The sequence below is a fragment of the Macaca mulatta genome, chromosome 5, assembly GCF_049350105.2.
Source record: "Macaca mulatta isolate MMU2019108-1 chromosome 5, T2T-MMU8v2.0, whole genome shotgun sequence".
Lineage (NCBI taxonomy): Eukaryota > Metazoa > Chordata > Mammalia > Primates > Cercopithecidae > Macaca > Macaca mulatta.
The window spans coordinates 50899322-50920933 of NC_133410.1; the positions used below are offsets into that span (position 1 = coordinate 50899322).

Below are 21612 nucleotides of genomic sequence, written 5' to 3' on the forward strand. Positions count from 1 at the left end.
GCAGGCAGATCACGAGGTCAGGAGTTTGAGACCAGCCTGGTCAACGTGGTGAAACCCCGTCTCTACCAAAAATACAAAAATTAGCTAGGCATGGTGGCAGGTGCCTGTAATCCCAGCTACTCGGGAGGATGAGGCAGGAGAATTGCTTGAACCAGGGAGGCAGAGATTGCAGTGAGTTGAGATCGTGCCGTTGCACTCCAGCCTGGGCGACAAGAGCAAAACTGAAAAAAAGAAAAATTAAATATAATGCAGATTTAACAAATAGTCAATTAAGATTCTTTGTACTGTTGCCTTCATAAACATTACTGGGTGTTAATTATATAAATGCACAGCTTAATAAAGATCTTAGCCTGCCCAGGATGGTGAAACCCTGTCACTACAGAAAATGCAAACAATTAGCAGAACATGGTGGCCTACGCCTATAGTCTCAGCTACTCGTGTGGATGGCTTTAGCCCGGGAGGTCTATGCTGCAGTGAGCTATGATCGCACCACTGCACTCCAGCCTGGGTGACACACAGAGACCCTGTCTGGGAAAAAAAAAAAAAAGACCTTGAGTTAATAGGATACTAGATTATAACAACCAAAAATGAGTATTAAGAAAATTTTAAATAGTTCCTTTTCTTATATTATAAATAGATCCTTAGGGTATAGCAATACAGAAACCCAACTTGTTTATTTCTTTTTTGTTGTTGTTTTGTGTTTTTTGAAACAGGGTCTTGCTCCCTCTGCCAGGCTGGACTGCAGTGGCTCATGGCTTACTGCAGTCTTGACCTCCTGGATTCAAGCAAGTCTCCTGTCTCAGCCACCCGAGTAACTGGGACTACAAGCATGAGCCATAACACCAGGCTAATTTTTGTAGAGACAGTGTTTTTCTGTGTTGGTCAAGCTGGTCCTGAACTCCTGGGCTCAAGTGGTCTGTCTGCCTTGGCCTCCCAAAGTGCTGTGACTACAGGCATGAGCCACTGTGCCTGGCCTTCATTTCTATAGTTTGTGGTATCTGCTCTTTAGCTAGCTCCTTTGTTAATTGTATGAAACAGCTGATGATTTTTAATAAAGTGTTTTGTGTTGTAGGTAGCTACTACCATAGAATTTCTCTCTTTTTTTAGTTATATGCCAGCTGATAAGAGAATAATTTGTAAAAGTAAATAGTAGTGGATGAAGGTCAGTATATGAAGCCCATTGTCTTCCTGTACTTTGTATTACAATTTCAGGTTCTTTTTGACCCTTAAGGTTTGTACCAGAGAAAACCTAGAAATATTGCCACCTGGAACAAGATTGAGTGTATATGAACTAGAAATATGAGAAGAATTATGACAAGAGATTTTACTAGTGCTGTATTGATTCAGCTCTGGAAGCTGACTTTGAAGTATACTGAGAAAGATACCACAATTTTAGCATTCAGCTTTTTATGAAAGCAATAATTGATTACCTTTCTAATCTTGTAATTAAATCTCCTTCCAGAGATGCAAAGATATAAACAGTAATCCTCACATGGTTGCAAGACTGATTAAGAATTTATCCGGCCGGGCTTGGTGGCTCACACCTGTAATCCCAGCACTTTGGGAGGCCAAGGCAGGTGGATCACCTGAGGTCAGGAGTTCGAGACCAGCCTGACCAACAAGGAGAAACCCCATCTCTACTAAAAATACAGAATTAACTGGGAGTGGTGGCGCATGCCTGTAATCCTAGCTACTCGGGAAGTTGAGGCAGGAGAATTGCTTGAACCCGGGAGGCGGAGGTTGCAGTGAGCTGAGATTGCACCATTGCACTCCAGCCTGGGCAACAAGAGCAGAACTCCATCTCAAAAAAAAAAAAAAAAAAAGAATTTATCCATATACTTTTTAAAATAATATCTTGCATTAAAATTAGTTTGTTAGGCCGGGCGCGGTGGCTCACGCCTGTAATCCCAGCACTTTGGGAGGCCGAGGCGGGCGGATCACAAGGTCAGGAGATCGAGACCACAGTGAAACCCCGTCTCTACTAAAAATACAAAAAATTAGCCGGGCGCGGTGGCGGGCGCCTGTAGTCCCAGCTACTCAGGAGGCTGAGGCAGGAGAATGGCGGGAACCCGGGAGGCGGAGCTTGCAGTGAGCCAAGATTGCGCCACTGCACTCCAGCCTGGGCAACAGCGTGAGACTCCGTCTCAAAAAAAAAAAAAAAAAAAGAAAATTAGTTTGTTCTCAGTAGACATGTTTTGTCTTTGATAAGTAGAATTTTATGTTTTTCTAGAAAACTTTAAATTTTGAAAGAATTATGCATAATTTAGAAATTCATGCATATGTTTTTCACTTTTTAAATTAAATAGAAAAATTGTGTATGCTACATCTAATATCTTTCTAACTCTGAACTGAGTTATTCTGAATTTTCTTAATTGTGCATAAGTGCTATTTAGTTATGTTTTCTTCTTACAGACTAATCTGGTAGCTTCTGGTGCTAATGAATCTGAAATCTACATATGGGATCTAAATAATTTTGCAACCCCAATGACACCAGGAGCCAAAACACAGGTATTTTTATACTGATTTTGATCATTGTAATAAAAAAAGCCAAAAGTAGTTCTTCTAAGCCCACTTATTTCACTTTTAAGGCTTCTCACACAAAACATATATGTTTAAAATCATTGTTTAGATGTTACTGATTTTTCTTCAGTAAAGTAATAATAAATATGTTTCTTCAAAGTATGAGTGAGTCCTTCAAGAGTAAATATTTATTTCATATCTCCCACCTGGTAGACATTGGTCATTATACTAGGCATACAGTAGTAAGCAAAATGAACAAAAATCCTTAATAATTGTCTTAGATATAGTATAATTATTTTTGTTCTTTGTGTGATAGCTGCTCTGTGTTTTAGCAACAACCAACCTTCTTAAAACACACTTAGGCAAGACCATGGAAGACAAGGTTTAAAATAAATACCTCAAGCCCTTTGCCTGTGTATTTCTAGTAAGTTTGGTAAGAACAGTCTTTTCCTGTTCTTCTTTATGTTGTATAGGCTATCCAATTGAATAGCCAGTGTAACTGGCTCTAACATTTTGGCAATCTGAGAGGTAGCATAATGATAGCATATGCACTACCATTTATAAAGGTATTTTGCTAATGGTCTAGGCTGTAATTTTGCCCTGCCTAGTTTTCTGTTATAGTCACCAACATCTACTTTGTGGTCCATGATCTACCTTGCACCAGTTGCAAAGTAAACAGTACTTGGTTTATAGCAGGAATTCAATAAAATTCTTGTTGAATGAGATATTATTAAACAAGATAATACACTTGAAATGGCATGTACCTGCACTTTAAATCGTATAATTGTATGTGTTGAGAATGTAGATGTAGGACTATAAAGCAAATTTGTGGGATAAATGGGTCAAATTTTAAAGTAATATACTTTTCAAAATGAAGGATCCAATTTTACAGTTAAATTTGATTATAATAGAGAAACAGTTTTTATTAACTCTTTATTCCTTGTAGCCGCCAGAAGATATCAGCTGCATTGCATGGAACAGACAAGTTCAGCATATTTTAGCATCAGCCAGTCCCAGTGGCCGGGCCACTGTATGGGATCTTAGAAAAAATGAACCAATCATCAAAGTCAGTGACCATAGTAACAGAGTAAGTATGTGATTGACTTGTGATGAACGTGTTGTATTTCTGCTGTAAGTATTCCTGTGTTGTTTGTCAGAGTTGACAACAAATCAAATTTCTGTGAAGTCAAATCCTGTTTTTTCATTAATCAGTCATGTTAGAATGAATGTTTGTTTTTTTCTTCTAAGGGAAAATCATAAAATTTTTATGATTTTATGGAAATTGGAAAATCATATCCAATAAATATGTTGGATATTATTAATGATGAAGAGAGATTGGTTAATCAAGGAACTTATTCCATGGTATACTGGTTGTTTTACTTTGCTAGCTGTTTTAAAACATTGCAGCAACTTTTTTTTTTTTTTTTTTTTCTTGAGACAGAGTCTCTCTCTGTCGCCCAGGCTGAAGTGCAGTGGCGCAATCTTGGCTCACTGCAACCTCTGCCTGCCGGGTTCAAACAATTCACCTGCCCCAGCCTCCCAAGTAGCTGGGATTATAGGCACGCGCAATCACGCCCGGCTAATTTTTGTATTTTTAGTAGAGACGGGGTTTCACCATGTTGGTCTGGCTGGTCTCGAACTCCTGACCTCATAATCTGCCTGCCTCGGCCTCCCAAAGCGGTGGGATTACAGGCCTGAGCCTCTGTGCCTGGCCATTGCAGCAACTTTTTAATTCATCTTTAGCTTTTCTTAAAATGTAAACATTTTTCCTGCTGGGAACTTCATCACTGTGAACTTGTAATATTTGACTTCTTGGCCTCATCTCTTCCTCTGATTAGGTACTGCTAAAATGAGCTAATATATTTCCAGCACTTCCCATAGAGCACATTAAATTCTGAACCTTATAGGTATCTTAATTTTTTTATGTCATTAGGTGCCATAAAATAATTTAGATATAATTTGGAGCCTTTTTTTTTTGTTTATGAGTACATTGCATGGTTTGACATTTTCTAAAATAAGTTTGCAAAAGTCAGAGTATACATATGTAATTTAAAAACAACAATAACAACAAAAAACTATTTGGGAGAACACTTCTTCAGAGTATTGTTTTCAAGTGAATCAGGAGTTTTAAAACAGAAATGTCAATGGAATAAACCATACCAGAAGCATTTTAGTCATTTTGTGGAACATTTAATAGAATCTGAACTTGCAGATAGTTCCTAATAATGTTAGTTTATTCCATATGAAAATTTAAATGGTAGTTTTTGCTTAAGATATTTTGCCTTGAGTTTTCTGATAAAATAGAGGAAAAGTATGGAGTTTTTTGTGTCTTGTGTGTGTCTTAATCTTTTTTCTTTATTTTTAAGGGTTTTTTTTTTTGTTTTTTGTTTTTTTTTTTTGAGATGGAGTCTCACTCTGTCTCCCATTCTGGAGTGCAGTGGCACAGTCTTGGCACTGCAACCTCCGCCTCCCGGGTTCAGGCAATTCTCCTGCCTCAGCCTTCCAAGTAGCTGGGATTACAGGAGTCCGCCACCACACCTGGCAAATTTTTGTATTTTTAGTAGAGATGGGGTTTCACCATGTTGGCCAGACTGGTCTCAAACTCTTGACCTGGTGATCCGCCCGCCTCAGCCTCCCAAAGTGCTAGGATTACAGGCGTGAGCCACCACGCCCAGCCTGTATGTGTTAATCTTTTATCTTTTTTTTTTTTTTTTTTCCATTTTTCTGAAAGTATTTTAAATGTGTATAAAATGTTTTATCTACTGGCCGGGCGCAGTGGCTCAATCCTAGCACTTTGGGAGGCCAAGGTGGGCGAATTGCCTGAGCTCAGGAGTTCAAGACCAGCCTGGGCAACAGGGTGAAACCCCTTCTCTACTAAAATACAAAAAATTAGCCAGGCATGGTGGTGTGTGCCTATACTCCAGCTACTGGGGAAGCTGAAGCGGGAGAATCACTTGAACGTTGGAGGTGGAGGTGGCAGTGAGCTGAGATCGTGCCACACTACACTCCAGCCTGAGTGACAGAGCGAGACTCCATCTCAAAAAAATAAATAAATAAAATGAAATATTTTCTTTATACTTATAGTTTTGATAGTAAAACTCATTTTTGGTATACAGTTATTCTGACTCAGAATGGTTTTGTGTGTATCAAATAGCTGCATGAATTGAGAAAATATTCAGATATCTTACTTTTAAGACTACTGTTTAAGACTCTTCAATAAAATTTGGTAGTTTTACATTTTGTTTTGTTTTGTTTTTTAAAATAAACTAAGGCCAGGCGTGGTGGCTCATGCCTGTAATCCCAGCACTTTGGGAGGCCGAGGTGGGTGGATCATTTGAGGTCAGGAGTTCAAGACCAGCCTGACCAACATGGTAAAACCTCATAACCACTAAAAATACAAAAATTTGCTGGCATGGTGACTTGCACCTGCAATCCCAGCTACTCGGGAGACTGAGGCAGGAGGATCACTTGAACCTGGGTGAGGTGGAGTTTGCAGTGAGCTGAGATGGCACTACTGCACTCCAGCCTGGCTGACAATAAATAAATCATAAATAAAATAAGCCAAAGCTGGTGTTTTTTTACTATTTGTTTCAATAAAGGCATGTTTCTCGTTTTAGTTTGGTTTTTCATAAAGTAATATGATTCATAAAATGTGAACCTTAACAATCTGCAGATGCATTGTTCTGGGTTGGCATGGCATCCTGATATTGCTACTCAGATGGTCCTTGCCTCCGAGGATGACCGGTTACCAGTGATCCAGATGTGGGATCTTCGATTTGCTTCCTCTCCACTTCGTGTCCTGGAAAACCATGCCAGGTATCATGCTGCTGTTCCAAAGAACTTGATTTGTTTATTTTCTAAACACGTTGGTGATGTTTTTGTGACCAGAAATATACCATAGGACATAGGAACTTTTTTTTTTTAGACGGAGTTTTGCTCTGTCACTAAGGCTGGAGTGCAGTGGCAAGATCTTGGTTCACTGCAACCTCTGCCTCCCAAATTCAAACGATTCTCCTGCCTGAGCCTCCTGAGTAGCTGGGATTACATGCATGCACCACTATACTCAGCTAATTTTTATAGTTTTAGTAGAGATGGGGTTTCACCATGTTGGCCAGGCTGGTCTCGAACTTCTGACCTCAAGTGATCCGCCCACCTTTGCCTCCCAAAGTGGTGGGATTACAGGCATGAGCCACCGTGCCTGGCTACCATAGGTACTTAATGTTTATATCAGTTACCAGTCAATGCTAAAATTGGTTTTGTTATCCATTGTTTTGTATAAAGTCACAGTTTCTGAATTAAGTAAGGACTTACTGCAGTTAGATTTCATGCCCTTCCATAGGTAAAACATTTCACTGTACCTATCTAAGTTACGTACGTGTGTGTGTGTGTGTGTGTATGCATGTATAATCCCAATATAATTTTTATACAATTGGGATAATTTGTGCATATAGTTAGATAACTTTTTTCGTTAATCATGAATACTGTATAATGGTAAGAAGTTGATTTCCACAAAATGATAAATATATTTTTTAGATGGGATCTTGCTGATTTGCCCAGGATAGAGCCACCATAGCTCACTGTAGCTGTGAGCCTCTGGGCTCAAGTAATCCTCCTGCCTCAGCTTCATGAGTATGCCTGGAACTACAGGCACACGCCACCATAACTGGCTAATTTTCAAATTTTTTGGTAGAGACAGAGTGTCGTTATATTGCCCAGGTTGGTCTTGAACTCCTGGCCCCAAACAATCCTCCTGCCTTGGCCTCCCAAAGTGTACAGAATAATTTTTATCTACATATTTTCTCATTGGAAGGTGGTCTGTAATTTATTGTGAAATAGTCTGTTGGGCATTTGTTTTCACTTTTTTGCTATCATACACTGCACTATATTGAACATCTATGACTTTGTAATGATCAGATAGCATATACGTTACTAAGTTGCCTCTGAAAATATTGCATTTATTTTATTTTTCTTTCTTTTTTGGTTTGTTTTTCTTTTTTTTATTTTATCTTATTTTTGAGATGGAGTCTCACTCACTCTGTTGCCCAGGCTGAAGTGCAGTGGCACGATCTCAGCTCACTGCAACCTCCACCTCCCAGGTTCAAGTGATTCTCCTGCCTCAGTCTCCTGAGTAGCTGGGATTACAGGTGTGAGCCAACGCGCCCGGCGTTGAAACTCTTGCATTTAATTATATTTCTGTTAACAATGTGTGAATCTCCAAAGCCTAGGCAGAAATAATTGAGATTTGGTTTTCTTAAGATTAATTAATTTCCTTGTTCCTTATGTTTTTTATAGGGGGATTTTGGCAATTGCTTGGAGCATGGCGGATCCTGAATTGTTACTGAGCTGTGGAAAAGATGCTAAGATTCTCTGCTCCAATCCAAACACAGGAGAGGTATGGGGAGGAAATGTTTCTCAACCTTGTAGCCCTTGTAGTATGTTACTTCTGGCTACATAAGAAATTTTCTATGTGGATTCTTTAGTGGATTACTATGTGAAAAGTATGTGGAGGTGTGTGTGCAGTGTTTATTTGGCTGCAATTTTATCAGGAACATAATCTAAGCTCAGCTTTTTAACCAGAAAAATCAGTAATTGAAATAGTATATTTTAAACTAGTAATCATCCCCTTCTCATTTCCAATAATGTATTTATTACCTAGACTCAGAAATACTTTGATTTATTTCACATGTGGTTTATGGGAATCAGTATCTTCGATGTAGGATTGTTCAAGGTTTACATCTTCTGTCTGCTTTACCATTCCTGAGGATCATGTTTCACTTCTGGAAATTGGTAGATATAGTTTTCCAATCTCTCTTCTGAATGATAAAGCAAGAATATAAATTATAGCTTTTATATTTTTACCTTTTTTATGTGAAGGTAGATTATTGCTAGTGCTTATGTAGTTTGATAGAATGCTAATAAAAATAGTGTCTTTGGCCGGGCGCGGTGGCTCAAGCCTGTAATCCCAGTACTTTGGGAGGCCGAGGCGGGTGGATCACGAAGTCAGGAGATCGAGACCATCCTGGCTAACATGGTGAAACCCCGTCTCTACTAAAAATACAAAAAACTAGCCGGGCGTGGTGGCGGGCGCCTGTAGTCCCAGCTACTCAGAGGCTGAGGCAGGAGAATGGCGTAAACCCGGGAGGCGGAGCTTGCAGTGAGCCGAGATCGCGCCACTGCACTCCAGCCTGGGTGACACAGCGAGACTCCGTCTCAAAAAAAAAAAAAAAATAGTGTCTTTGATAAGTTTTCATCTATATTGTTAAAATTAAAACAAGCCCTTTAGTTATTTGGTTTCTGGTTTAAGAGTCGTGGATGTAACAATATAAAATATAGAATCATTAACATTAGGGGAGATGAGAAAAAAATTAATAAATTTTACTGCATATCATTTGTAGGATGAATAACAAAAATCTTAATTTTACACTGTGCCTTGCCAAGTAAATTCAAAATTCATGGAACTTACTATTCTGTCATCATTTTCTCTATTATATAATTTAATTAGATGAATTTTTGCCTATGATTAGTTGTGTGTGCTTGGACTTTGAAGGAAGAAACTTTTAGTACATGCTACAACTAAAAAATTGGATTTTGTTCAAATACAAATAAGGAATAGATAAATGATCTAAGTTTTATCAAACCGCATATCTTACCAAACAAAATAAATACCAAAGACACGAGCAGGCTAAATACCTTTTCAATTAATTCTATTTTTTAATAAAATTAAACATTTTAAATGTCACATGGGCCAGGTGTGGTGGCTCATACCTGTAATCTCAGCACTTTGGGAGGCCAAGGCTGGCTGGTGAAACCCCATCTCCATAACAAATACAAAAATTAGGTGGCTGTGGTGGCGTGTTCTGTAGTCCCAGCCACTCGGGAGGCTGAGGTGGGAGGATCGCTTGAGCCCAGGAGGTCAAGACTCCAGTGAGCTGTGATTGTGCCACTGCACTCCAGCCTAGTCATCAGTGTGAGACCCTGTCTCAAAAATAAAAAAAAGAAAAAGGAAAAAAAAAAGTCACATGAAACCAGAGTTAAGTTCATTTGACTTATCGTAAAGTCCTAAGGTGTTGCTTCTATGAATAGCAGTTAACCACCTTACTAACTTTGAGTTCACAACAGGCATTACATTGTAAAGCTTTCGTATAAGCCATTTTCTATTTATTTATTTTTTTATTACTATTACTATTTTTTTGTCAGAGTCTTGCTCTGTTTCCCAGTGCAGTGGCACCATGACAGCTCACTGAAACCTTGACCTCCCAGGCTCAGTCAGTCCTCCCACAGCCTCCCAGATGGCAGGGACTACAGGCATGCACCACCATGCCTGGCCAATTTTGTGTTTGTTTTTGTAGAGATGGGGTTTCGCTATGTTCCCCATGCTGGTCTTGAACTCCTGGGCTCAAGCGGTCTGCCCACCTCAGCCTCCCAAAGTGCTAGGATTATAGGCGTGAACCACCACGCCCGGCCTCATATAGGTCATTTTCTATAGTTCTTTCTCTGTCATTTTCTTTCTAAAGGAAGCTGATAATGCCGAATTCTGTTAGGATTCTGCAGTGATAGGAAGGGTGTGTACAGTACATGTTTTCTCTCGTGATTAAAAGTCAAATTTCTTAGTGAATTCTTCCTTCTCAAGATTGATTTTAAAATTTGATCCTCAAGTAACCTAAATATGGTTGTTGTTTGGGTCTTACCAGACAAAAACAATTGGACAGGACATCACTAATCTTTTAGAGTTTAAAAAGTTGGCTCTAGGTCGGGTGCGGTGGCTCGCGCCTGTAATCCCAGCACTTTGGGAGACCAAGGTGGGCGGATCACTTGAGGTCAGCAGTTCAAGACAAGCCTGGCCAACGTGGTGAAACCCTGTGTCTGTTAAAAATAAAAAAGTTGGCCGGGCATGATGGCGGGTGCCTGTAATCCCAGCTACTTGGGAGGCTGAGGCAGGAGAATTGCTTGAGCCCAGGAGGTGGAGGTTGCAGTGAGCTGAGGTCGCTGCCACTGCCCTCCAGCCTGGGCAACAGAGCGAGACCCTGTTGCAAAAAATAAAAAAGGTGACTCTAATAGAGTGTGCTGGTTTTTCAAATGCATCCACTATTTTGAACACAAGAACCTCAGTTTTTAAAATGTGTTTATTCAAATCCGATTGAAATTTTAAGTCACATTCCTGTTAATCAGAATAGGTCATCATAATGAATCATTCTTGTACTTTAAAAAATCTTAGTATTCTTTTTCCTGGCTACAGATACTTTCTACAAAAAATTGTTCAATTTAGCTATACTTGTTGACCACGTTCATTCAGGTGTTTTGGTTACGAAGTGGCCATACTGAAGGGGTGGCCTGCCCCTCCACACCTGTGGGCGTTTCCCGTTAGGTGGAACGAGAGACTTGAGAAAAGAAATGAGACACAGAGACAAAGTATAGAGAAAGAAAAAGTGGGCCCAGGGGACCGGCGCTCAGCATACAGAGGACCCATGCAGGCACCGGTCTCTGAGTTCCCTCAGTATTTATTAATCATTATCTTTACCATCTTAGAAAAAGGGAAGTGACAGGATAATAGGATCATGGTAGAGAGAAGGTCAGCAGTAAGACATATGAATAAAGATCTCTGTGACATGAATAAGTTTAAGGAAAAGTGCTGTGCCTTGATATGCATATGCAAACATCTCCATAAACTTTTTTAGTGCATAAAGAGCAGCATTGCCGCTAGCACGGCCCACTTTCCCCCCTAAGGCGGTTTTCTCCTTTCTCAGTAAACAGAACACACAATCGGGTTTTACACTGAGATGTTCCATTGCCCAGGGACGGGCAGGAGATAGATGCTTTTCTCTGTCTCAACTGCCGAGAGGCCTTCTTTCCTCTTATACTAGTCCTCCTCAGCACAGACCCTTCACGGGTGTCAGTCTGGGGGACGATCAGGTCTTTCCCTTCCCACGAGGCCATATTTCAGACTATCACATGGGGAGAAACCTTGGACAATACCTAGCTTTCCTAGGCAGAGGTCCCTGCGACCTTTGGCAGTGTACGTGTCCCTGGGTACTTGAGATTAAGAGAATGGTGATGACTTTTCACAAGCATACTGCCTTCAGGCACTTGTTTAACAAAGCACACCCTGCACAGCCCAAAATCCGTTAAACCTTAAGTCACCACAGCACGTGTCTCTTGCAAGGACAAGGTTGGGGATAGGGTCACAGATTAACAGCATCTCAAATACTGAACAAAATGGAGTCTCTTATGTCTACTTCTTTCTATATAGACACAGTAACAGTCTGATCTCTTTCTTTTCCCCACATTTCCCCCTTTTCTTTTCAACAAAACCACCATTGTCATCATGGCTCGTTCTCGATGGTCGCTGTCTCTTTGGAACTGTTGGGTATACCGGCAGACTAACAGCAAACAGAACAGGCATACAAGGATTCATACGAAATTTACAATAGTCATACTTCAGATGGTTTTAACCGAAGTGACAGGGTTAAGATTTGCAAGGCCATCAGCACCTCCTGCAGTTGCCTCAGTTTCTGGTACCAACACAAGAGATCACATACTTCACAAAGTCATAAAATATCACAAAGCAAGTGGAGGCAGGATGAGATCACTGACCACAGGATGGCGTTAAAATTAAAATTAAAATTGCATTGTCATTGATAACATCTTACCAGGAAACAGGGTTTGAGACCAGACAACCTGTCTGACCAAACTTTATTAGGTGGGAATTTTCTCATCCTAATAAGCCTGGGAGTGCTACAGGAGACTAGGGCTTATTTCATCACTTGGGCTTTGACCTTAAAAGACAGCACGCCTTGAGGGGGTCGTTTATAGGTCTACCCTCAGAGCGCACTCTTTTTCTCAGGGATGTTCCTTGCTGAGAAAAAGAATTCAGCGATATTTCTCCTATTTGCTTTTAAAAAGAGGAGAAATATGGCTCTGTTCCATCCGGCTCACCGGCGGCCAGTTCAAGGTTACCTCCCTTGTTCTCTGAACATCGCTGTTATCCTGTTCTTTTTTCAAGATGCCCAGATTTCCTATTGTTCAAACACACATGCTCTACAAACAATTTTTGCAGTTTACACAATCATCACAGGGTCCTGAGGTGACATACATCCTCCTCAGTTTACAAAGAAGATGATGGGATTAAGAGATTAAAGACAGACATAGGAAATTATAAAAGCATTAATTTGGGGAACTAATAAGTGTCCTTGAAATCTTCACATTTTATGTTTTTCTGCCGTGGCTTCAGCTGGTCCCTTCGTTCAGGGTCCCTGACTTCCTGCACATCTTTTCTTCTGATATCACCACCTTGTTCATCTTGCGAGTGAATGGTGCTCGATTGCGGTGTTTCCGTCTCCGTGGAGGCGCTTTTCTTTCCATCTCCGATGGGTTCATTGTAGAACTTCAAATGTTTAGTGGGTTTCCAAACAGGAAGCTGATTTCCTCCTGGTGAAACACAAGCAAAACCTCTTCCCTAGGTTATCACCTTCCCTATTTTCCCATGTCTTATTTTTGTTATCTTTCCACCAAATCAGTTTTCCTTCATGTGGGCTGTTCTTTTTGCCAGTAAGATGTTGTTCAGCAGAAGTAGTAGTCTGATTTCTATAAATGTTTAAAAAATTTAAAGTATAGAGTGCTAGATTAAGTTGCATCTGAGGAGTGGTACACTCCTTACTGTCTCCCCCTTCTTTTTGTTTAATTAACTGAGTTTTGAGTGTTCTATTAGTTCTTTCAACTATGGCCTGCCCTTGGGAATTAGAAGGAATTCCTGTTGTGTGTGTAATTTTCCACTGATTTAAGAATTTTTGGACAGCTTTACTACAATATCCTGGTCCATTGTCAGTTTTAATTTTTTTTGGAACTCCCATTACAGCAAAACAAGATAATGAATGTTTTTTTTAACATGGGAAGTACTTTCTCCTGTCTGGCAGGTTGCCCATATGAAATGTGAATAAGTATCAACTGTTACATGAACATATGATAATTTTCCAAATAAGGTACATGTGTAACATCCATTTGCCATAATGCATTAGGACACAGACCTCTGGGATTAACTCCTGCCTCTTGAGTGGGCAGGTATAGTACTTTACACTGGGTTGTTGTACAATATCTTTTGCCTGTTTCCGTGTGATATCAAATTTGTTTTTTAACCCTGCTGCATTTACATGAGTCAAACCATGAAGTTCTTGTGCTTTTATGAATGCAGAGGATACCAGTAAGTCAACTTGTTCATTTGCTTTAGTTAAAGGTCCTGGTAAATTAGTGTATGCTCGAATATGAGTAATATAAAATAGGAAATTCCTTTTTCTTACAGTTTGTTGTAATAAATTGAACAGCTGGTTTAACTGATCATCCATGCTGTATTTAATTAGAGCTGTCTCAGCATCCCTTGTAGCCTGTACTACATATGCAGAATCTGATACAATATTAACAGGTTGATTAAAATCTTGTAACACTTAATGACTGCAACCAACTCTGCCCTTTGAGCCGATTGATACTGAGTTTTGAGCAGCATCTTGAAGCCTTGCCAAAATCAGGGTAAGGCTCTTTAGAGCCTTGTCTTATTGTATTGAAGGAGGGGCAGGCGATTTCTGGGTCTTGGATTTTCTCCCAGGCCCTAAGGCAGATAGCCCTAATTTGCTCAATGGCCTCATTTTGCATTATTACTTGTTGACTAGCAGTGCTCCAATTTTGACCTGTTCCTAATAGTTGATCTACCTCTATGTTAATTGGAAGATTGGCAGTCCTATGTCTTCGGACCTGTTCTTGTGCCCCATCAATCCACCAACTCTTAAATTGTAAAAAATGAGAGGGTGAGAGTGATGATTTTGCCAGAATCTCCCAATCATAAGGAATGAGTCTATGTCCATGAGCAATGGAATCTAATAATGTTCTCACGTAAGGAGAGTTGGGTCCATACTGTTTTACTCCCTCTTTCATTCCTTTTAGCATTTTTATAGAAAAGGACTCATATCTGGCTTCAGCTACGAGAGGCTCTCCCTCTTGGGCCCCTGCTCCAGATGGTCTTGATTCTAATATTACTGGGAATTGCCACACTTCAATATCTCCTTGTTTTCTTGCCTCATCAATAATTTTATGTAATGCACTACCCTGTCCACTAGGTGGTGCTGTAGGATTAAGTTTCATGGTGGGCGGCTGAGGCTATAGCGCCCTGCCCTGTGGCGCTGGAAACATTCCTGGCTGTCCGTACGGATTTTCTGGGGGCAGCCGATACTGAAGTTTGGCTGGCGGCCAGTATTGATAGGCTACTGGTGGCTGGGTCTTACTTTCTATCGGCTGATATTGTGGACACTGTATTTGGATTGGCATTGCCATGACAGAGACTCTATCTTTTTCTATTTGATCTTCTTTTGGAGTTTGTACTTGTTTAACCTGCATTTGAGGTTGTAAAGTTACAGGCATCTGAGCTGCTGTAAGAGGAGTTGGCCACTGTGGTTTAGACTCTGATGGCTCTGCTAGTTCTGGACCTTTTTCTTCTAACTTTAACATTTCAGGATATATCACCTCCTGTAATTGATTATCGTCAACATTTTGCATTGACCGAGCCATTACCGGAACTTTCTGTTCCTTTCCGGGATTCTATCCCTGCCTCTTTGACAATCTACTGCACAGCTTTCAGGGACATAAGAAACTGAAACGCTATCTTCTTCTGTTTGAAACGGTTCTAAAGCTACTTTAATAATGACCCAATCATTCTATACTGTGAGTGGGATGATTTTACCTTCCCTGCTTGCTTGTTTTAATTCTTTGCCAATTTTTTCCCAGTCTTTTAGATCTAAAGTTCCCTGTTCCAGAAACCATGGGCAAAACTGTTCTATTGTTTGGAATAGCGTAATTAGATTTTTGGTAGAGACTTTAATTCCCCCTCTTTTTAAGAGAATTTTAATAAAGCTGTGATAAGAGGCATATTTACTTTTAGTTTGCCCCATTGTTACCCTAGGTTCTTCCGAGCGCACAAGCTTACCGCAAGGCTGACTGTAGACATACTCGGGAGTCTCTTGTCGACTTGTCCTCAATGACCACGCTCGAGCATACCTTCACCTTAGAGAAAAGCACCCACGTTGGGCACCAGATGAAGGGGTGGCCTGGTGCTCCACACCTGTGGGCGTTTCTTGTGAGGTGGAATGAGAGACTTGAGAAAAGAAATGAGACAAAGTGACAAAGTATAGAGAAAGAAAAAGTGGGCCCAGGGGACCGGCACTCAGCATACAGAGGACCCACGCCGGCACCGGTCTCTGAGTTCCCTCAGTATTTATTGAGTCACTACAGCACATGTCTCTTGCAAGGACAAGGTTGGGAGTAGGGTCACAGATTAACAGCATCTCAAATACAGAACAAAATGGAGTCTCATGTCTACTTCTTTCTTTTTTTTTTTTTTTTTTTTTTTGAGACGGAGTCTCGCTCTGTCGCCCAGCCCAGGCTGGAGTGCAGTGGCGCGATCTCGGCTCACTGCAAGCTCCGCCTCCCGGGTTCACGCCATTCTCCTGCCTCAGCCTCCCGAGTAGCTGGGACTACAGGCGCCCACAACCGCGCCCGGCTAATTTTTTGTATTTTTAGTAGAGACGGGGTTTCACCGTGGTCTCGATCTCCTGACCTTGTGATCCGCCCGCCTCGGCCTCCCAAAGTGCTGGGATTACAGGCGTGAGCCACCGCGCCCGGCCTACTTCTTTCTATATAGACACAGTAACAGTCTGATCTCTCTTTCTTTTCCCCACACCACCATTTTCTGAGTGTTGTTGTTTGTTTTTTGTTGGCCCAGGTGTTATATGAACTTCCCACCAACACACAGTGGTGCTTCGATATTCAGTGGTGTCCCCGAAATCCTGCTGTCTTATCAGCTGCTTCGTTTGATGGGCGTATCAGTGTTTATTCTATCATGGGAGGAAGCACAGACGGTTTAAGACAGAAACAAGTTGACAAGGTAATAGGAAGTGTTAAAGTTTTCTATTATAATGCCTGAAAAAAGTACATGTTGTGTAATATTTTGAAATGACTTCACTGATTAACATTGCTGGTTAATTGGACAATTGTGATCAAAAATTTTTTTGGATATGACTGGAAAAAAATGAAAGATAGTTTGTGTATGGTCAGATTCTCATGTTATTAATCTTTTTTAGCTTTCATCATCTTTTGGGAATCTTGATCCCTTCGGCACAGGACAGCCCCTTCCTCCATTACAAATTCCACAGCAGACTGCTCAGCATAGTATAGTGCTGCCTCTGAAGAAGCCGCCCAAGTGGATTCGAAGGCCTGTTGGTGCTTCTTTTTCAGTAGGTGGATTTTGTTTTTATGGTCCATAGTCACAAAGGACTTTTTATACCAAAGTGTTATTACAGGATCACTCTGATGGAAGAAGTCGGGGTTTAAGTTGGGATTTGAGATGTATTTGTGGGTATTTCATCATTCAAAATGATTTCTCTGAAAAACTGGAACCTACTCTTTTTTTTCCCTTTTTTAAAAACATGGTAAAATATACATAAAATTTATCATTTTATCCATTTTCAAATGTACAGTTCAATGGCATTAAGTACATTTACATTGTTGTTGTGTAGCCAACACTCTATGTTCCTCCCCCCACTTTTTTTTTTTAAATATTTTTTTATTTTAGACAGAGTCTTGCTCTGTTGCCCAGGGTGGAGTGCACTGGCGCAATCTCGGCTCACTGCAACCTCCGCCTCCTGGGTTCAAGCAGTTCTCCTGCCTCAGCCTCCTGAGTAACTGGAATTACAGGTGCACGCCACCACACCTGGCTAATTTTTGTATTTTTAGTAGAGATGCGGTTTTACCATGTTGACTGGGGCTGGTCTCGAACTCCTGACCTCAGGTGATCCACCTGCCTCGGCCTCCCAAAGTGCTGGGATTACAGGCATGAGTCACTGTACCAGGCCCTCCTCCCTTTTTTTTAAATGTGTCTTCCTTCTCTCTCTCTCTCTCTCTCTCTCTCTCTCTCTCTCTCTCTCTCTGTCTCTCTAGCTCTTTCCCTCGCTCCCTCCCTCCCTTCTTTTTTTCTTTTCTTTTCTCTTCTCTTCTCTTTTCTTTTCTTTTCTTTTCACAGGGAGTGTCCTCCCTCCTCTTCATCCTTTTAGCTTTCTTTTTTAATTGTCAGCTTTTTTTATTGTAAAAAATACGTAATATAAAATTTACTATCTTAACAATTTTAAATATACACTACAACCATTTTTAAATATATACTACAGTAGTGTTAACTATATACATGTTGTTGTGCAACAGATCTCTAGAACTTTTTCATCTTGCAAAACTGAAACTCTGTGCCCTTGAACAGCAGCTCCCCATTTCCTCTTTCCCTTGAATCCCTGGTAACCACATTCTACTTTGTTGCTAGGAGTTTTACTACTTTAAATTACTCATATAAATGGAATCATGCAGTACTTGTCTTTTTGTGGCTGGCTTATTTTACTTAGCTTAATGTCCTCAAGGTTTATTTGTGTTGTAGCATGACAGAATTTACTTCTTTTTACAGGCCAAATAATATTGCATTGTATATATATATATATACCACATTTTTTTTATCCTTTCATTTGATGGTCATTTTGGTTGCTTCCATCTTTTGGCTATTGTGAATAAATGCTGTGGTGAACATGGGTTTGTAATTATCGTTTTGGGATCCTGTTTTCAGTTTTTTGAGACATATACCCAGAAGTGGGATTGCTGGATCGTACGATGGTTCTATTTTTAAGTTTTTGAAGAACCTCTATACCGTTACCATTTTACATTCTCACTAATAGTGCACAAGGGTTCTAGTTTCTCCACATCCTCTCTAGCACTTTTTGTTTGTTTGTTTCTTTCTTCCTTTTACATTGCTGACACTTTGCCTAATTCTTTCACACCAGACTTCTAATAGCTTGATTGCATATTTGTTGCTTGTCTTTTTCCTCTCTAATCTTTACTACATATTCCAAGATTAATCTTCCTAAAATAGACCTTCGAATATGTTTTATGTCACTCATAAGTTTGTTCTTTGGATCTACTTAATCTTCTCATCATCCTATCTGGTCTTCTGTATCTGGGTGGATCACTTGAGGTTTGGAGTTCAAGACCAGCCTGGCCAACATGGTGAAACCCTGTCTACTAAAAATACAAAAATTAGCCAGGCGTGTGGCCGGCACCTGTAATCCCAGCTACTCAGGAGGCTGAGGCAGGAGAATCACTTGAACCCAGGAGGCAGAGGTTGTAGTGAGCCAACATCCCGCCTTTGCACTCCAGCCTGGGTGACTAAGAGTGAAACTCTGTCTCAAAAAAAAAAAAGTACATTTCATCTAGAACAGAAATTGAAGTGATGTCAGACTGTGGCGCATGAGAGGTGGTATCAACTAATTTCATCCAGATTATCTGTTTAGGCCACTTTATAAGCACTGTTTTTGGCCATATCCTCGGGTTAACACTGAGTTTGTTCATTCTCTCTTTTATAGTTTGGAGGCAAACTGGTTACATTTGAGAATGTTAGAATGCCTTCTCATCAGGGAGCTGAGCAGCAGCAGCAGCAGCACCATGTGTTCATTAGTCAGGTTGTAACAGAAAAGGAGTTCCTCAGCCGGTCAGACCAACTTCAGCAGGCTGTGCAGTCACAAGGATTTATCAATTATTGCCAAAAAAAAATTGATGCTTCTCAGACTGAATTTGAGAAAAATGTGTGGTCCTTTTTGAAGGTAAAGTTGCTATTTAAGGCTGTATTATTTCATTATCTGCAAATTTAACTGTTCCATTATATTCTAAATCTGTCTTCCTTTTAAAGAATTGAAAAAGTGTGATTTCAGCAATTCATCATGAAATTAAGAAGCCTTATAAAGAGCATACAACCTGTGTCCAGAGTTTTTCCTTCTCTACTTTGAAAAGTGTAATACGAAATACATTTTTAATAAGAAAACAAAAATAGATCTGTTTAGAGGAGAGAGACATAGTCAGCATACCTATTTTGAAGATTAGTACATAGAGTTTACTATAATGAAAACATAGAATATTTAATATCTATATTAGATCTAGTTAAGGAAAATGGAAAAAGGAAGAGGAATAGAGGAGAGAGGTTGGAGGCATTTTTCCTTTTACTTTAAGAGGAATTAGGATAGAGTAACAAATAGAATTTCCTTGTTGGTCATTTTGCCTGCACTGGAATGTCTATTTCTTTATACAGTACTGATTTTTCAAGTAAAGCAGTCTTGAATACGGTAGGTTAAAGTCTAAAATTAAATAATTTATATTTTGTAATAATTTTGGGAAAGAATTTTAGGACATAGAATATTCCACATAGTTTGAGTTTTGTATCAATTTAACCTTTGAACATAAGTTTGTATTTAAAAAACTTACTGTTCAAAAGTAAACTTTATTCAACCAGAATAATTAATTACTAGTATATTTACTATTAAAAAATCACTTATTTTAAAAAAATGATTCGGGGCACATGTTCTCAGGACCTCCTGAGGCTGGGTCTCCAAACAAAAAAACCAAAAAACCCACTATTCTTTAGATTCGTTCTAACAATGAATCTTTAGAATGTAGACTTCAGATAATTTTAATAATTCTCTTTGGAATTTGATTCATTCTTATAAAAAGTTGGCCTTTAAATGTAGGTCTTTCTTTTAAGAATATGTCTTTTTTTTAAAAGGTGAACTTTGAGGATGATTCTCGTGGAAAATACCTTGAACTTCTAGGATACAGGAAAGAAGATCTAGGAAAGAAGGTAAACTTTCGGGAAAGTTAGATGGCATGCTGTTTATGAATCACACTTTAAAAAAATAAAGTTTGACACAGATTATCTTAAATCACCCAATAAACATTTAATACTAATTTGTGTTTGGTTGCCAGCATTTTTTCTTTTTTCTTTTTTTATTCTCCATTATTACCCACAGTGGTTGCCAGAGTTTTGAATACATACTTGTATTAGCCTTTCATCATTCTTTGGAAATGACAAGAGTTTTCTGTAACATTGCAGGTTGTTGCATGTGTGATAGAGGTATACCGTGCACTGTAAGTGCATATTGAAGTTTAGTGCTCTTTTGATGTCCAGCAGAACTAAGATCACATCACAACCCCACTCCTTAGTGGCTGTGTCTTTGCTGACTCCTTTAGAGTTTTATATTTAACTTTATTCGTAGTCTAAACTTCTTGAGACTGTAACTTTTTTAGGCTTGTAAGAGATTAATATATGAAAGTTATACTTGCATGCCTGATGGCAGAAAATGAGGAAATAGAATGATTGTCAGATTATTTCTAATCACTTCCGTGTGAAAGAAGCTAGAACCGTGGAGAACCAGTTATAGCTTTTATTGTTTTTTTAAACATACTATTCCTATAAGAACTTTTGTGGATTTTCGCCAATGAGAAGCAAGAGGTGAACATTTGCTGGATGCTCTGAAATAGAATTCCATGTAGTAGGTGAGCTGTTATTTTTATTTCAGATTGCTTTGGCCTTGAACAAAGTGGATGGAGCCGATGTGGTAAGAAGGCCTTTAAAAATAGCTACCTTCTAAAACTTTGGCTAGGTCATAACAAAGAAGGAAATATCATTTAAGAAATTTGTGTTTTATGGTTCATAGTATAAAAATAAATGCTTATTCTAGATATTTTAATAAGTTAATAATTCTCATTTTAAAAATAGCATGAGCTTAGCTGGTGGAGCATTCCTTTCTCTTGACATACATATTTGAATTTTGTAAAGGAGGAAAAACAGAATTAATGACTACTCAAATACTTAAAGTTTTTTTTGTTGTTGTTTTTTGTTTGTTTTTTTGCCGGGGAAAAAAAATTGATGGGAAAGTGGGCTGGGTGCGGTGGCTCACGCCTGTAATCCCAGCACTTTGGGAGGCCGAGGAGGGCAGATCACAAGGTCAGGAGTTCAAGACCAGCCTGACCAACATGGTGAAATCCTGTCTTTACTAAAAATACAAAAATTAGCCGGATGTTGTAGCACATGCCTGTAATCCCAGCTACTTGGGAGGCTGAGGCAGGAGAATTGCTTGAACCGGGAGGCGGAGGTTGCAGTGAGCCGGGATCGTGCCACTGACCTCCAGCCTGGGTGATAGAGTAAGACTGTCTCAAAAAAAAAAGAATGGGAAAGTGTTAGCAGTAATAGTTCTT

At 39.6% G+C, this 21612-nt stretch overlaps 1 protein-coding gene across 50 annotated transcripts in view; it reads left to right on the plus strand.

Moving 5' to 3' along the window:
* The window catches only part of SEC31A (SEC31 homolog A, COPII coat complex component), an 82512-nt gene that overhangs the window by 15091 nt on the left and 45809 nt on the right, over window positions 1–21612 (plus strand). For 36 of the 50 annotated variants that reach the window (XM_078003413.1, XM_078003416.1, XM_078003419.1 and 33 more), the window contains exons 5-13: window positions 2413–2508; window positions 3467–3607; window positions 6194–6336; window positions 7813–7912; window positions 16280–16441; window positions 16638–16790; window positions 18951–19187; window positions 20141–20215; window positions 20934–20972. In XM_078003413.1, the coding sequence (XP_077859539.1) occupies window positions 2413–2508; window positions 3467–3607; window positions 6194–6336; window positions 7813–7912; window positions 16280–16441; window positions 16638–16790; window positions 18951–19187; window positions 20141–20215; window positions 20934–20972 (1146 nt within the window). The remainder of the gene's footprint in view (window positions 1–2412; window positions 2509–3466; window positions 3608–6193; window positions 6337–7812; window positions 7913–16279; window positions 16442–16637; window positions 16791–18950; window positions 19188–20140; window positions 20216–20933; window positions 20973–21612) is intronic. The other 14 variants (XM_078003430.1, XM_078003439.1, XM_078003442.1 and 11 more) reach the window with 1 other exon arrangement.